At 37.5% G+C, this 18,650-nt stretch overlaps 1 protein-coding gene across 1 annotated transcript; it reads left to right on the plus strand.

The window, feature by feature from the left end:
* Positions 1-11,132: 11,132 nt before the first annotated feature.
* On the plus strand, positions 11,133-12,640 carry LOC131426055 (dehydrodolichyl diphosphate synthase complex subunit Nus1). The gene is made up of 2 exons (XM_058588475.1): positions 11,133-11,684; positions 11,807-12,640. The coding sequence occupies exons 1-2, from the start codon at positions 11,363-11,365 to the stop codon at positions 12,286-12,288; spliced, it is 804 nt and encodes a 267-aa protein (XP_058444458.1). The 5' UTR covers positions 11,133-11,362; the 3' UTR covers positions 12,289-12,640.
* Positions 12,641-18,650: the final 6,010 nt, after the last annotated feature.

Consider the following 18,650-nt stretch of genomic DNA (forward strand, 5'->3'; position numbering starts at 1 on the left):
AAGGACTGATGCAAAGGAAAATGTCACAATTATCAGTCCGGGGGTGGAGCTCGTTCCCGGGAATAAATAATGCATGCAGAGAAAAAAAAAGTAAATATAGTAATTTTTTTATCGAAAGTGACAAAAAATGGGTTTGATAGAGACATATTACTGCTTGAAACTACAAAACATTTTTTTCAGTGGATTGATTTGTTTCAATCGATGTTTTGATAAAAATAAAAAGCATTTTACTTGTGCGTTCATGTCAATGCCTTGGCAAACAGTTTCACAGTAAATTCAATTTGAAAAATATGTTTTTAATGTACTAACTTCAGATCAAGTTCATAATTGTAGCGCTTTAAATTTACAAACTTTTTAGTTGAAATAAATTGTTGTAACCATATGTTTTTGTTTTTTTTTACGAATAAAATGATTTCTTTCAAACTAACTTACAAGGTAATTTTTGATACTGCTTTTATTTCGAATTTTCGAATTCCTAAAAACCTTCTGATTGATTTAGCCAATTTTCAAGACATTTAGCCCTTTTGTCGCGAGACGATCGAATCATTCAAATACAACAATCAAGCCTGATATTATAATTAGTGTCCAATAGCGGCCCTTACACGATCATTAAAAGTGTCTAAGTAATGACACTTCTGCTCAAACGCTCGTCATTACTGCATTACTGTACATCATTACTTTTTAGCATTACACGTTCATTATTAATGATGAGTATTTGTAACTACTCCAGCAATAGCAATATTTTTATTTTCGTTTAGCTGAAAATAAATTTGATTTGCCATTGAAACGTTAAGCTTAATGAAATATTAACAATTTAAATCTACACTTTGTCATTTTTTCGCGTATAGTTCTAGAGATATTCATCACTTCCACAAAAAAATAAGAAGAAGAAATAATGTTGGTAGCGGCCCTTACACGATCATTAAAAGTGTCATTACTAAAAAGGAATGGCACTTTTAATGATCGTGTAAGGTCTACGAGTTCAGTAATGATGGAATTGTGGATTTTCCATCATTACCAACATTATTTCTTCTTCTTATTTTTTTTGTGGAAGTGATGAATATCTTTAGAACTATACGCGAAAAAATGACAAAGTGTAGATTTAAATTGTTAATATTTCATTAACCTTAACGTTTCAATGGCAAATCAAATTTATTTTCAGCTAAACGAAAATAAAAATATTGCTATTGCTGGAGTAGTTACAAATACTCATCATTAATAATGAACGTGTAATGCTAAAAAGTAATGATGTACAGTAATGCAGTAATGACGAGCGTTTGAGCAGAAGTGTCATTACTTAGTAATGACACTTTTAATGATCGTGTAAGGGCCGCTGGTAATGATGGAAAATCCACAATTCCATCATTACTGAACTCGTAGACCTTACACGATCATTAAAAGTGCCATTACTTTTTAGTAATGACACTTTTAATGATCGTGTAAGGTCTGCTAATGATTTGGTAATTCCTGCATCAATTTTTTTTTGTAAAGAAAATGTGTTATGTGCTATTTTCAAAAAGATTATTGATTATCAATACAACATAAATTTATCAGACTAAATTTTGCTTTTTAAATGCGCACGAACTTTACCCCCGGAGAAAAATATGCTCTGGTTAATTCGCGGGGCAAAAAATTGCTCTGTTTTATATGAATAAATAATATGGTACATTTATGTCGTTTTCGCTTGAGAAAACTGAAACTGACCCGGGGCAGTTTCGCCATATATTTTTTTTACGAAACTGTGTTTGGTTCGCACCTTGTGACCTGTTGTTATTCTTTGGTCACAATGTTGTTCCTTTGGTCAGCTTCCTTTGAGTCCAGCTTGTATATATATAATGCAAATATTGTATATTTTTGTTTATTTCATTGTCAGTAAATGTCTGAGTAGAATTTAAACGTCAATCGCGTTCATACTCCGTGTTTACATGTTTGAGTCATGTTTAAGTTCTGCTCAATAGCAAAGGTTGGTGTCAAAAGTAGGGTTTTGTTGATTTATTTATTTATTTCCATTTATTTGTTAGTTATTTATCCTATTTATCATTTATTTATTGTTTATTTATATATTTACAATCATTTATTTACACTATTTATTTATTTATATTATTCATTGATTTACATTCGTAAATTCATATACTTCTTTATACAAATTTATTTAACAAATTATGATTATTTCGGTTAAAGGAGACAAGTGTAGTAGGTACAAATATAATCCAAGACACCAACCTGAAACACAAACGATAAATCATTGTAACCGTCATCTGTCCACACACTATCATCGTCATCATCGCAGCATAAAACGCGGGGTGGCCTGCTTTGAAGGTGGTGGTGGGATTGGGATGGAAAATGGACAGCAAGCCGATAAAACCGCGGGAAAACCCTTGAGCGGGAACTAGTATTTTTCTGACCCGGAGGAGTGAAGGTTGCAGCAACGAGTCACACGCCAAACGTGACAGTGAACCTGAAAGTTTTTGTGTGGATCCAAAGGGATCTACAATCCGTACCGAAGGTAGCCTACGAAAGTTTGTCTCGGGACCATTCGTCGCTTAAGACTGGCTAAAGTGGCCGGTTAAAATTCGTTTATTGTTAGCCCGACGTGAGTGCCTTCGCGGTGAAACGTAAAAGTAGTGCGCGCCGTACCACTCTCCGGGTATTATCCTCAGAAAGCAGAGCCTTCGCTACACAAGGCCAAAAGTTGCTGCTCTACCTGGATACCCTGGTTATCTTGTAGCTGTGTCATCGCCCCTGAAGCAAGTGCCACCCTGCATACGTCGCCAGTACCACCAAGTCGACCAACGAGCATCACGGCCGCAACGTAGTGTCGAGTAGAGAAACTCGACCGAATAAACTTGCGCAAGTAAAAGTCTAATGTTCTGTTGTTTTTTTGTACAAAATATTGTGCCTAAGACTAAAATTGTGCGGTCTTTTTATATACGAGCTGTGTCGTCCATTTTGTTTTTGTATGTAACTTGTTTCCGCCGCAAACGATTCGTTCAGTGACCACAGGTGGGAAGAAAAGTCTGCCCAAAAAATAGTGAACCAGGAATTTCTCCGGTGACCAAGAAGATAAACGACCCTGAACTGGTGGTCCGGTGCTGAAAAGCAGCCACCAGTAGTGTGTATACAAAACGATACGTAACAACCTAGCAACGAGAATGTGAGCAAACCCGATATAAAAACCAGGTTCGAAACTGGCTCGATTTTCAGTTCACTGACGTTGAAACTAGGTTCGAAACTGGCTTCATACAAACGGTTTTACAGCAGTTAGGGTTGAAACTGGGTTGGGTTTGACATCAAGCGAAAAGGACATTAAACAGTACTTACCCAAGTAACCATATGCATTATAACATTGCACATTTACAACTCTATTTTTACACTGTTAATGTATAATTATATGTATGTATGTATAATTACACTAATCCTACATACTTTAAAGCAATGTGCATTAAATTTGCATTCAAAATGTAACTGAGCATTATCTTACAACTAGCGTTGCCAGGTCATATTTTCCAAAAATCTGTATTCGGCGCAAAAATCTATCTGTACCACATCGGCATCAAAATCTCGTCAACATAAGTACAAGGAAAGGGTGACCAACGCTCTTTTTGGTGAGCAAAAAAAAAGATCCGACAGCAACCTTTTCTCATATCTATCCAAGCTAAAAACGAAAATCGGTACTTATCTGTACGATCCGTGAATTATCGGTATTTTGGGAGTGCATATCTGTATTGCATTATAGAGGTCAAATATCTGTATAAATACCGAGAAATCGGTATACCTGGTAACGCTGCTTACAACAACCTTCTACCGTGGTATATATCCACATTCAATGTTATATTTTGGAGCAACTATTGGAAATATTAGCAGAGCCAATAAAAACCACCAGTCGGCCACGTTACGATTTTGTATTTAAGCAGAGAGAAAAAAAAGGTACACGTTCGTTAGAATTAGGGTAAGGTATAAACAAAAACAAGCATATGTTAAATTCATCGGTTACACTGTTAATATTCCCCTTTGACCGAGAATTCATATGATACCTAAAAACTTCTGCGCTTGTACTAGTCTAGGAGCGGCCACAGATTTCGTAAGAACATCCGCTTTCTGTTGATCCGAACTGACATACTGCAGTTTAATCGTTTTATTCTCCAATTGTTCTCGCACAAAATGATGACGTACATCAATGTGTTTACTTCTCGATGAATAACCGATTTCCCTTTCGGCCAGGCAAATAGTACTACGGTTGTCACAGTATATTGGAATCGATTGCTTGTCACCAAGAAGCTCAGAATTTAAACCACGCCACCACAATGCCTCTTGTGACGCCGACGACAACGCCATGTATTCAGCTTCTGTGGTTGATAATGCTACTGTTGGTTGTTTACGACTGTTCCAGGATATTGATCCACCTCCATACTGGAACACATATCCAGTTACGGAACGTCTTGAGTCGGGATCGTTACCCCAATCCGCATCACTAAACCCTTCGAGAATGGTATCAGCCTTTTTTTGATAAATCAATTTCTTCGTTTTGGTACCCTTTAGAAAACGTAAGATGCGTTTTGCTGCTGTCCAGTGTGCTTCACCAGGATTACTACAAAAACTGCTAACCGCATTAACAGCATATGCAATGTCAGGTCGTGTACACTGTGCTAGAAATTGTAATCCTCCTGCTAATTCACGATATGGAACATTTTGCATTTCCGTAATTTCTAATTCGGTCACTGGTGCCATTGCTTTCGTTAAAAGCTGATTAACTTCTGTAGGCGTCGACATCGGATTACAGTCGATCATGTGAAATCGCTGCAGTAAATCCCCAATATACCGTTCTTGGTCAAGCATTATTGTTTCATTGTTTTGAGTGATACGTATGCCCAGTATCTGATTGGCTTCTCCAAAATCTTTCATGTGAAATTCAGCTGATAACTTATTCTTTACTTCATTGGTCCAATTGTGTTCATTCGAAAATATTCAAAGATCGTCGACATACACCGCCACAACAATGATTCGTTTGCCATCAGATTTGAAGTAGACGCAAGGATCGTAATTAGATCGCTTCAGTCCAATTTTCTTCAGTTCCGAATCTAGCTTTATATTCCAAACTCGACTAGACTGCTTCAAACCGTATAGCGCTTTTCGTAAACGATACACTTTCTGTGGAGCATTAGGAGTTACAAACCCTTCTGGTTGTTCCATATAAATTTCCTCGTCAGACAGTTCACCTTGTAGGAAAGCTGTCACTGCGTCCATCTGATGAATGTGTAGACCCATTTGAGCCGCAATTGCCATCAAATACCGGATGCTAGCATACCTCACCACGGGCGAATAAGTTTCATTATAGTCGATACCTTTTACTTGTGAAAAACCTTTTATCACAAGTCTGGCTTTGTATCGCTCTATCATTCCATCCGATTTCTCTTTTATTTTGTAGACCCATTTACATTTCAGTGCTTTACGTCCTGGGGGCAAATCTGTTAGCTCCCATGTGTTATTCGTTTCCAGTGCTTCCAATTCCTCTTCCATTGCACGCTGCCACAATTGCTTTTCATTTGACTTTACAGCAACTTGGAAAGATTCTGGTTCAGTACCAACTTTTATCGGAGTTCGCTGATATAAGGAATGATTTTGAGGAAGAACGCTGCACGTCATATCATAACATTCATATTTGCTTGGAGGTCGACGTTCCCGCTCGCTGTACCTGATCGCATTCTGATGATCTTCTTGTTGCGTTGGGGGCGGAATTGATACGGATGTTGGTGTACCCTCCGTATCATATGCGCTATCAAAAAAATGTTCATCACTATCACTATCATCGGATTCTATTGGTACTACTGGACCAGTATCCATTTGAGTGAAATTATTTCCATTGAGCAATTGCATAGTTGCATGCTTTCTGCTGGATATCAAATCTGTTGTCTCTCTAGAAATTTTGGCAGGAACATTCGATTCTTCGCTAAGAAAAACAACATCGCGAACAACAACTATCTTTTTAGTTCTCTGTATGTAGACTCGCATTCCTTTTGACTGAGCAGCCAAACCAAGAAAAATTCCCGCTTCCGATTTCGCATCCCACTTACGCCGGTGTGGCTTTGGAATGTAGCACATCACTTTGGCCCCGAAAACTCGCAATTCGGACAAATCTGGTTTCTTACCACTGAATTTTTCTTCTGGTGTCGTAGTCAAGCCTTTCGTTGGGGATCGATTGATAAGAAACGCTGCTGTTGCCGTTGCTTCCGCCCAAAACTGCTTATCTAGTCACGCATCAAACATCAGACATCGCGCTTTCTCGACGATTGTTCGGTTCATGCGTTCTGCAAGTCCATTTTGTTCAGGATTATAAGCGACTGTTGTTTCATGGTGAATTCCGGCTTTATGTAGAAACTTCTGCATCTCATGATTAACGTATTCCGTTCCGTTATCTGTTCGAAATCGCTTAATCCGCATACCAGTTTGGTTTTCTGCAAATGCCTTGAAGTCTTCAAAACATTCCAATACTTTCTTCTTGGAACTCAAGAAATAAACAAATAATTTTCGACTTACATCATCAATGAATGTAAGAAAGTATTTGTTTCCTCCTAATGACTCTTCCTCCATTGGTCCACACAAGTCAGAGTGAATTAACTCGAGTATTTCACTTGCTCTTGAGCCTTGTTTGATAAAAGGCTGACGATGCTGCTTCCCCTGTAGACATGTCACACACGTAGGAACCTCAGTATTACTGAATTCAACTCCATTCACCATCGTGCGAAGCTGACACAGACTTTGCATGTTCAAATGCCCCATCCTACGGTGCCATAGAACCGCATCGTCATTTACTTGTGCTGCACACGAAATCTGCTTCTGACTTAAACACAGTCTGTACAGTCCCCCAGTTTCTCGTCCGATAGCAACTAGCTCATCATTATCTTTACGCACCTCACACGTTTCCTTAGTAAACAGTACATTATAACCTTTCTTACATATTTCGCTGACGGACAAGAGATTTATCGCTAGGTCTGGAACACACAAAACATTAGATATCTTTAGCTGGCATGATTGATCGCCAAGGCTTGCTTCCAGACGTACATTTCCGCTAGCAACAACAGACAATTCAGCATTATTTGCCACATTTACTTGTTGAAACACTTCTTTCGAATTTTCTAGCTGCATTCTTCTGGTGCACATGTGCGAGCTTGCTCCGGAGTCAAGAATCCATTCCATTTTCATATCATTGGATTTCCGAAATATACCCATTGCTGTATATCGCCTTTCATTTTTCTCCTGACCATTGACTGATTTTTCCTGGTGACATTCCGAAGCATAGTGCCCCAAACACTTGCATTTGAAACATTGTATACTAGATCTGTCAGTTCTTTTTCTTCCTTTTCGTTGCTGACTGTAAAATGCTTCCGAATTACTGTTACCTTTCAGCGAAATACTCTTTACATCCTGAAGGATTTTTGCTTTCACTGCATCAGCCGTTAATCGTGTTCCAGACGCTTCGAGACCCATAATCATAGGTTCATACATTTCGGGTAATCCCATCAATAGTAAACTCGCCAGCCATGTATCATCAACCACAAATCCAACCTCTGACAATTTGTGACTAGTTGACATCAATTCGCTGACATACTCCTCCACCGACGAACAATCCGAAAGACGAATGCTAGTTAGTTTACGCAACAGTCCTATTCGTCGTGTCATTCCATCAACTTGGAAGGCGTTTTTCAAATTCGTCCAGGCCTGTTTTGCCGTTTTAGCATTTTGAACGAGACCGTAATTTACAGGCTCAATACTGAGGCAAACTGTAGCTAATGCACGCAATGAAAGTGCATCTTCCGGATCATTCTCCTGGCGTGTAACCGCATCCCATGACCCTTCGCGGATCAACAACATTTTGGTTGCAAACGCCCATGAACTGTAATTTTCCCGGCCACGTAATCTCTCAATAGCTGGGAATGAAACATTTCCACCAGCATATATGTTCCGGTCACCGTTCGCGTTTCCGCTGCCCGCAGTACTACTGCCACTTGTTGACATTTTTACGCGATTTTACTTCGAACCGAAAACAAATTATTTATTTTTACTTTAATGTGCCTGACTGGGCCCATAACCTATTGGAAATATTAGCAGAGCCAATAAAAACCACCAGTCGGCCACGTTACGATTTTGTATTTAAGCAGAGAGAAAAAAAAAGGTACACGTTCGTTAGAATTAGGGTAAGGTATAAACAAAAACAAGCATATGTTAAATTCATCGGTTACACTGTTAATAGCAACGAAACTTTAATAATAACTATAAGAATAATATTCCTATAAGAGTCTAATAATCGCCCTTTTCAGCTTTATAATAGCATTGTAAAAACATGTGTAACTCCGCTGCATTTGATTAAATTTTACGCGAATTTTACGTGCAGTGATATAATGCATATGGTTACTTGGGATGTGATAAGTTCTATCATGTTTTGCAATAAATTGTATATAATATTCACGTACATTTTTATTAAAGTTTATAAGTTTCCGTATGACATCTATGAAATGTACGATGAATACGATTCATATGACAAATCTGTGTGGTTCTAAACCACAACTTAGTTATCACGTTTCGCCTCGTTTCCGGGACCATTAGAAATCAGTGCATCTCCATCACAGCAATCGTTTGCGACTTTTGACATCTGCATCATTATTATTATTGGACACGATCGAGACAAGAACGTTTTCATGTTGGACTGATAATATTGGAGATTTCAGGAATTCAGAAATTACACAATGGCAATCCTGCCAGGAGACGATAGTTATTTAATTCTTCCTAGCAAGTTAACGTATAATTTTTTTCTCAAGAAAAACGCAGCATCTAGCACAAAAAGAAAATAGGTAAGAAAATAAATGCAACTTAATTTATACGTGGGAAAACAAAACGATTATAGTTGGTCATTTGACACACCGCAATTCGGAAGAAGTTTTAGTGCAGATCGGGACGACCGCTGAGATAAATTTTGACGCAGACCGGGACAGCCGTGAGGAGTTTTAGTGCGGGTCGGGACGACAGCTGAGATAAATTTTGACGCGGACCGGGACGGCCGTGAGGAGTTTTAATGCGAATCGGGATGACCGCTGAGATAAATTTTGACGCGGACCAGGACGGCCGTGAGGAGTTTTAGTGCGGATTGTAACGACCGCTGAGAAAAGTTTGGACACGCGACGTCTACTTTATTTGGAGATGGGGGAGAATGTGTGGTTCTAGACCACAACTTAGTTACCACGTTTCGCCTCGTTTCCGTGACCATTAGAAATCAGTGCATCTCCATCACAGCAATCGTTTGCGACTTTTGACATCTGCATTATTATTATTATTATTATTATTATTATTATTGGATACGGTCGAGACAAGAACGTTTTCGTGTAGGACTGATTATATTGGAGATTTCAAGAATTCAGAAATTACACAAAATCTAATATCGTTTTCGTTTGAAAAAAGACTGACCCAGGGTAGTTTCATCAAACAAAAACTTTTTACGAAACTGTGTTCGGTTCGCATTTAGCAACAAGGGAGTGAGCAAGCCAGATATAATGAAATCAAATTCGAAACTGACTCGATTTTCAGTTCAATAACGTTGTAACTGGCTTCAAACAAACGTATCAGTATCATTTTGGCGTCATTGTGCCAATAGTCATGGGATTCCCTATAGTTTTTGTTTGCATGCGAAAGATGAAATTTTCCGATCTGCTCGATGTTTGTTCGTAAAAACATACACACTAAGATTCAATTCCGTTGTTCGGTAATTTTCTTTGACGAAAACTTTCGGTAATCAATAGAAATTACCGATATTTCTGTACATGAATTTCATTTTACAAAAATTATGCAAGTTTTTACCGGACGATCAGTTTTACGCAAATTTTCATTACAGAATTCTGTAAACAGATATACAATTCATACGGTAAATCTGAATAGTCGCCGAGTACGGTAAAAACCATACCGTCCGTATGGTAAAATAATCTTCCAATAACCGAACTTCTGTAAATACTGATTGTCATGAAAACTAACTGTCAAACAGTTATTAAAATTTTCAGTAAGTGTCTTTTCATTTACTAATCGAAAAATATCTTGAAGGGTTCGTCGAATGAAATGAGGTACAAGTGCACCAGTTTTTAAAATATTAGAACTACTCAAAACTTTTTGTTTACTTATAGGCAGAACATAATTTCATATAATTCTGGTGGACTTGACAGGTTGTGCAATGCTCCGAAAGGCGCTCATAATTCCGGTCAACCGGGAAATGAAGTTACATTTTTTCTAGACATTTTTTATATTTTTTCGTGGATATATAGTGCACCGTAGTCACGACTGTTTCGAATTTTTTCACTCGTTTCTAAGAAAAATATCCAAATCCGAAAAACCTTATCATAAGTTTAAAGTTTAGTTTTATGAAATCCGAAAAATCATTCAAATTAAGAATTTTAACGAAAAGTAAACAAACACAAAAAATTACCGAGCAATCAGTTAGATCCATTTGGTTTACAGTTTACGGTAATTATTTGACAATTCAGCAATAACCGAACGATCGGTATTCAATTCAATTACCGAACTGATTACCGAACGTTCAGCTGTTGAAAATTCGGTAAAAAATTACCGAATTCTGCGAAATTTTCTAAGTGTGTACACAATTTGGCAGCCGGACGTGAAAGGGTTGATAGCAGAGCTACCAACTAATAGTCATTTTACCATTTATAATACCTAAAGTTTATAAAAATATAGGGGAAATATCTTAAATATCTGTTATTCTATACCGGGATATTCAAAAATTTGTAGGAAAGAGGGCTTTTCATAATGCATAGAAAATTCTATCCGTTACATTGAATTCTCGGTATTTATACCGATTTTTGACCTCTATACCGCAATACAGATATGTTCTCCTAAAATACCGATAATTCACGGATCATACTGATAAATACCGATTTTGGTTTTTAGCTTGGATAGGCATGAGAAAAGGTTGTCACGGGACAATTTTTTGCTTACTAAAATGAGCCCTGATGACATTTTTCTGGTACTCATGTAGCAGAGATTCTGATACCGATGTGGTACCAATAGATTTTTTCGCTGCATACAGGTTTTTGGAAAAATGACCTGGCAACGCTGCAGGAGGTGTCGTTGTCAGCATCGATGACGTTTTCCAAATTGAGTAAGCTGCAGGCCGCTTGTAGCTGCTGTGGCATCAGTAAGAAACATTGAAAAATTGTAAGCAACCGAGTCGATTCCGTGGTCAAATACCGCGACAATCCGGATTAGTTAAGCCAATCGATGTTTACTAACTATGGCAAATTTTTGATTGAAAGTTTGTCATATACTTGTAAATTAAAGAAGAAGCGAGGACGGAACTTATCACACAATCATGTTATCTAGTAATCTACCATCGGTGGCAATCTTGTGGACAGCGCATCTACTGTTCAGTATAGCGGAACAATTTCTTGCCTTCGTTCGTTGGATTCGAAAGAAGTTCAAGAGTGTATCAAATCGAAAATTGATAACGAGTTCAAATGATTGGAAAAAAGCAGATCTAGAAATACAGTTTGCTGTGCGTAAGCTTGACAAAATTCCGTCGCATCTAGCGGTAGTATTAGGCCCCGAAATACCGAACTATGAGCTGCTGGCACAGTTCATCCACTGGGGCCTTGCGGCAGGTATAGGTTACGTTAGTTTTTATGATCACAAAGGTAAGCAAGCGGCAGTCATCAGGGGGAAAAAGATTGTCATTTTAAAATATACATCACGTGTGCTAATCGCTTGATGTTTTCATAATGTTCTAGAGATAACAGATCTATTGCATTCGTTTTAGGAATTCTCAAAGCGAACTACCATCGTATGCTAGACTATGTTCGTCAACGACCACGCGATGACAGTGAACAGATCGTATGGACGCCGAACCTTAAGCCCACCGAACGAGCGCTTCCGCCACGGAATGGCTATCGGCATCGGGTAGTGGTTAGTTTCTTCGATCCCGAAGATGGTCAAAAGCAGCTTCTTGCTGCTACCCGAACCGTTACCGATAGGCTTCGGGCAGGATCAATTTCTACCGCTGCTGATGTAACGGTGGAGCTAGTCGACCAAATAATACAGGATTCCAACTACCACATTCCGGACCCGGAATTGGCGGTTTATTTCGGTGCAATCTGCTGTACCTACGGTATGCTACCGTGGCAAATCCGATTGACGGAATTCATCCCACTGGAGGCACCCAGTCTGGCAGAGGTTACCGAAGCTCACTTCCTTAACTGTTTGTTTCGGTACGCCAAATGTGAGCAGCGGTTTGGGAAGTGATCGCAACGGCAGCTTAGGAAAACATTCGGGTCGTCTTTTACCAGTACCATGTGTGTGTAGATATATTTAATTCGTATATGCTCATCAAAAGACATAATTTGTTGCATAGTAAAGCTATCGATAAGGGAGTCGAATGAAAGGATAAATAAGGGACAAGTCATTGAATGTTCTTTAGATTTGGCACTCCTCACGAGAGAATCGTCCCATGTTTCATGAAAGTACATAATTATCATGTTTAGATAATGATTTAGTGAAGAAAAAACGGTGCGTTCTGGGTATCCTCGTTCGACCGGAGCAAATAAGGTATGTAAAACTATTGGCTGAAATATAGTTGCATTACCTTTTTCGTGTACGAATGAAGCATTTTTCCTCTATGATGACAAACAACCTCTATGATGACAAAAACGTGCAGCTACTTCTTCCTATTGGAATGCATAATCAGATTGATCTGTGTGTTTATAAAAAAGTATTTTTTTGCTGAACAATTCAAGAGAAGTATTGGGAGAGGAGGCTTAACAAATAAGGGTAATTAATTGAAAATGTGTGAAATATAAGATTGTGTTTAGAATAGATCAAATTCTTTGCATGCAATTAACAATTATCGTGTTCTTCTTGCTATTACAGGATTGTTACGGTTCGTTTGGCTCCCTAAAAAGTATTCGCCAGTCTGTTACTATGCGAGTCTGTAGGTCTACATGGTTTGTGAAGCATGAATCGATAAACATGTACAGAACCAAAAAGCACGGGTCAAAATTTCTCAAGTACGATTCAGACGGTCCGTCAAATATCATCGCTATGGTATCAGTAATATTGAAATGATATTTATTAATAATATTATAGTCATCTGAAATTCACAAAAGTAGCCTGGGTGCCACTAAAACTAGCAAAAAACTAAACAAGGGCACGCAATACGGACAGTATGATTCCCAAGCAACCAGAAGTTCCACAATTACTTAAAAAGTCCACTTTCTTGCTGCTTAAAAGTACACGCGGAACTTTTGAGAACTTGAGAGTACAGATCAAGTTCCGCGTGAACTTTCTCGCTGCTTAAGAGTGCACGTGGTATTTTTAGCAACTTGAAAGTACAGAACAAGTTCCGCGTGAACTTTTTCGCTGCATAGAAGCTAAACAATGTATTCTAGAAGCAGCTTAGAAGTTCGTTCCGCTGCGTCACGCGAACTTTCAAGTGTGGATAATTACTTAAAAAATGGGCAGCTTAGAATGCTATTGATTAACTTCGAGAGCTGCTTGAACCAAATCAGTCCCTTTTATCCGAACTTTTGGTTAGTTGGGATTCTTACCGTACTCGGCGACTATTCAGATTTACTGTATAAACAACTGTAATATTATTTACAGAATGCTGTAATGAAAACATGCGTAAAACTGATAGTCCGGTAAAAATTTGCATAATTTTCGTAAAATGAAATTCATGTACCGAAACATCGGTTATTTCTAATGATTACCGTAAGTTTTCGTCAACAAAAAATAACCGAACAACGGAATGTCGGAATCCTTTTGTTCCGTTTCCGTGCTGTTTCCGTTCCGGCACAGCAAATGAAGTGGCATACCGACTTCAGTGAAAATAAAAAAAATATCGGTGACGACAAATTTGAGTTTGCCGGACGGACGCTACACTGACGGTGAGTTGCACTGAACGGCACGGTGTCGGATAGGTGTGAATGCGGGTATAGAAAACGAATGAAATAATATCAGTATCCGTGCACAGTATCGTGCCGGCACTGAACCGGACCGGATATGTGTGAATAGTCCTTTATCCTGGTAGGCATGAGCCTTAATATGACCCCACAAGAAATTTCGTTAGTGTTTCGCGTGTTGTGTGGGATGTGGCACCGTCTTGTTGAATTTTGGGTAAAAAAAAATCGTCAATCATCAGCGCTCGCCATTCACAGTAACGTTCCGGCCATCGTCGCCTTCGAAGAAGTACGGCCCGATTAAGCAACTGGCCCATAATCCACACCAAACAGTCATTTTTTTGGAATGCACACTAAGATTTAATTCCTTTGTTCGGTAATATTTTTGACGAGAAATTTCGTTAATCTATAGAAATGACCGATATTTCGGTACATGAGTTTTATTTTACAATAATTATGCAAAATTTTACCGGACGAAAAAAATACGAAAATTTTCATTACAGAATTTTATAAATATATATACAATTCATACGGTAAATCTGAATAGTCGCCGAATAAGGTAATAACCATACTGTCCCTGTGGTAAAATTATCTTCCTAAAACCGAACTTCTGTGAAAACTGATTGTCGTGAAGCTAACTGTTAAACAGTTATTAAAATTTTCAGTAAGTGTATTTTTTTAACCAAACGAAAAAAATCTTGAAGAGTTCATCGATTGGATTGAGATACAGTTGCCAATATTTTTAAAACCGAACAATCAGCTAGATCCATTTGGTTTACAGTAGTTGTTTGACAGTTCAGCAATTACCGAACGATAGGTAATCAATTTAATTACCGAACGTTCAGCTGTTGAAAATTCGGTGAAAAATTAATGAATTCTGCGAAATTTTCTAAGTGTGTAGCTTTTGCAATGTTTCTGGCTGGTCTTCACACCAGATGCGGCAATTTTGCTTGTTGACGTATTTATTCAACCAGAAATGAGCTTTGTCGCTGAGAAATGAGCATGAATTTTGATAGTAAAATTAAATAATTTGCAAGCGTTGTTCGTTCGATCCACGATTAAAATATAGACCGAACTGAACAAGTTTGATAATGACACAAGACACGATTTACGCGCGATCTGTCAAAAACAGTGTTTCCAAAAAGATACAAGCAAAAAATCACCATTTAGAAATGAACATCTCCGTAAGTGAGTGCATATTTCACGCTTTTTTTTTATTTTGAGAACGGCCAATAAGCCACCTGTCAACTTCCACTTTCGAAAGAAATTGCAAGCGAGCTATGAAAGAGAGTATTAAATTTAACACCAGAAGAAAGAGAAAACAATTCTCTGCCGTTTACTAGTATGACTTATTCTCTGAGCGAGTGCCGAGTCTTTCGAAATTACTCTTCGAAGTGAACGTTGATTGATAACGGCCCTTACACGAGTCATTAAAAATGTCATTACTAAAAAATAATATCATTTTAATGAACGTGTATGGTGCAGTAATGACGAGATTTCTATCAAATTTGAAATACATCATTACCTAGTCATCATTAAAAATGACAAAAATAATGCTCGTGTAAGGGCCGCTGATGGCTTATTGGCCGTTATAAAAAAAAACGCGTGATATTTACCCTGTAATTTTTTTCGCCTCGAACAGTCATCGGGCGCGGTTCGCTTTTTCGAGCGCTCCGCAAGTAATTTATATTTATTTATTTTTTGACGCGTAGTCTACGTCGCGCGCGGGCTTTTTTTATAGCCTTTCGGACAAATTCTATCTAGAATAATGAAGTGCGGTGTAAAATCGTGTGTTAATATTGACGATCGCTTCCTTTGGAAATGCGAATTCTGTGAAAAATCGTACCATTCAGCCTGCATCGGCGTGCAGCGGCAACATACTGAGTACAGAAGGAAATGTCGACGTCGAAGTAAACAAATTCTATCACATTATAAACAAAATATTATCCGAAACTTTGCCCATAAAAAGAAGAAGAAAAAATCATAACAGCAAATTACCTGTATGGTTCAATTCACAACTAAAACATTTGAAAAATAGGAAACAAAAAGCACACAAAACTTACAAACAAGAAAAAAGTGACGCTCATCTTCAAAATTATTTAAATCTATGCAATCAACTCAAAATAGCCATTAACACAGCACACGAAGAATACAACCGCAAAATTGAAAACGGAATAAAGACTTGCCCTAAGAACTTTTTTAACTACACAAAAACTAAACTAAAAAGCAACAATTTTCCATCTCAAATGCACCTCGACGAACATGTAGGGAAAAATAGTACAGAAATCTGCAATCACTTTGCAAATTTTTTCCAAGAAGTATATACATCTTATTCAGAAACTGACCGTGACCGTGAATACTTCTCTTTCATACCTGCATTTTCCAACTCTATCTCTGTAAACTATCTATCAGAACATGATATTTCGACAGCACTGAAAAACTTAGACGCCTCAAAAGGGCCTGGACCTGACAGCATACCACCAATATTTTTAAAAAATCTTGCTGAAGAACTTACACTACCACTACAACTACTTTTTAACTTATCACTTAATAAATGTACTTTCCCTAAAGCATGGAAATCTTCCTTTCTTGTACCAATATTTAAATCTGGTGCAAAATCTAACATTCGGAACTACCGTGGAATAGCCATTATCTCATGCATTCCAAAATTATTTGAAAAAATTGTAAACGAAAAACTTTTTCATCAACTTAAAAATGTAATAACAAACAAACAACATGGCTTTTTTAAAGGCCGCTCAACTACAACAAATCTCTTAGAATTTATGACATTCACACTGAATGCAATGGACGCTGGCAACTACGTAGAAACTCTTTACACTGACTTTAGCAAAGCCTTCGACCGTATTGACATACCTTTACTTCTTCACAAACTACAAAAATATGGCATAAAACATACTCTTCTTGAATGGCTCAAATCATACTTAACGAATCGTGTACAGGTAGTCCGCTTCCAAAACATACTGTCTGAACCAATTAATGTAACTTCTGGCGTACCTCAGGGTTCTCACTTAGGGCCTCTCCTTTTCATTTTACATATAAACGACATTTCCTTCATACTAAAAAATCTGAAAGTGCTTATATATGCAGACGACATGAAACTCTTCATGGAAATTAAAAATATCAACGACGCTGTAATATTCCAGAACGAAATCAATCTATTCCACATTTGGTGCTGCAAAAGTCTACTCCAACTCAATGTAAAAAAATGTAACTCAATAACTTTCAGTAGGAAAAATGAAACTATACCTATAAACATACATCTAGGAAATCAACTTGTAGAAAAATGTAAAATTGTAAGAGATTTAGGCGTAATCTTAGACTCCAAGCTCACTTTTGTGGAACACTACAATACCATAATCAATAAAGCTAATAGCATGCTGGGCTTTATTAAACGCTTCAGTCATAACTTTCAGGATCCATACACAATTAAATTATTATACACTACATATGTCAGACCTATTTTGGAATATTGCAGCCTAGTATGGAATCCATACAATATTATTCACGAAGAACGCATCGAATCTATTCAAAAACAATTTCTTTTATATGCACTTCGTAAATTAAACTGGACAGCATTTCCTCTACCATCATATGAAGCACGCTGCATGCTTATCAATATACAAACACTTAAAGAACGCCGCGACTTTGCAATGCTTTATTTTATCAGCGACATTATTTCTCAACGCATTCAATCAGCTCCATTATTATCGCAATTAAATTTTTACATACCTAGCCGTCAACTACGTTCCAGGAAATTATTTTTAGAAAAACAAGCTAGAACAAATTATGCAAAATACAGTCCAGTCAATCGAATAATGCGCCATTACAATCAATACTGCGAACATCTTGACCTTACTATGTCAAAAAATCAAATCAAATCTAAGCTTTGTCGTAGAAATAATGTGTAGTATGTAAGTGAACATTGTAAACAATTTATATGTAGTCTACATTTGCTTGACGAAATAAATAAAATAAATAAATAAATTCTGAAGTCAGACATTGGCCCAAGCAAGCATCTTCTAGAAAGGTGAATACAATAAAACTATTACCGGCAAACACTACGAATTGATTCGAATGTTAAATGACACTTGGCCCTCGTTTCAAAAGATGGTTTTCACAGTGATTGAATAGCCGTTTTATTATGAGGAAGAAAAACGTTTAGTTTTTTGCTCAATTCACCCGTTTTTGTGATAGCGGTTAATAATCCATCTTGCAACGTTCACTTTTGAAAGAAATTTCAGGCGAGCTATGAAAAATAGTGCATTAATTTTAACGCAGGACGAAAGAAAAAGCTTTTCCCTATCGTTTACCGTTCTGACTTACTCTCAGCGTATTGGCCGTTGTCACACAAAAAAAAAAAAACGCGAGAATTGAAAGGGCAATTTACAACCTTAGAAAAACGGTCTTTGTTGCAAAACGCAAAAGTAGTTTTTTTCGCAGTCGTTGAGCGGAAATACAAGAGAAATTACTGTTTGTTTAGAATACTTTTCTAAATAAGCTGATGTTTTATTTCTTGAAGATTCATCAAGCAGTAGCGGAGGAAACTGCTTTAGCGTTTTTCTACAATGGCTGTTTTTCTGAGATTGTAAGTAGAATTCGATCAAAATGCAGAATAGAGGTGGTCATCTTGTAAAACCTAATACAGGGATTGTCATCATGTCAGGAACAAAAAAAAAAACCACGCCCAAA

The sequence above is a fragment of the Malaya genurostris genome, chromosome 1 (assembly GCF_030247185.1).
Source record: "Malaya genurostris strain Urasoe2022 chromosome 1, Malgen_1.1, whole genome shotgun sequence".
Taxonomy (NCBI): Eukaryota; Metazoa; Arthropoda; class Insecta; order Diptera; family Culicidae; genus Malaya; species Malaya genurostris.

Excerpts from the sequence above, each read along its gene's own strand:
- LOC131426055 (XM_058588475.1), top strand. The coding sequence starts at position 11,363 with ATGTTATCTAGTAATCTACCATCGGTGGCAATCTTGTGGACAGCGCAT. Across the intron at positions 11,685-11,806 it reads TAGTTTTTATGATCACAAAG|GAATTCTCAAAGCGAACTAC; the intron begins GTAAGCAAGCGG and ends CATTCGTTTTAG.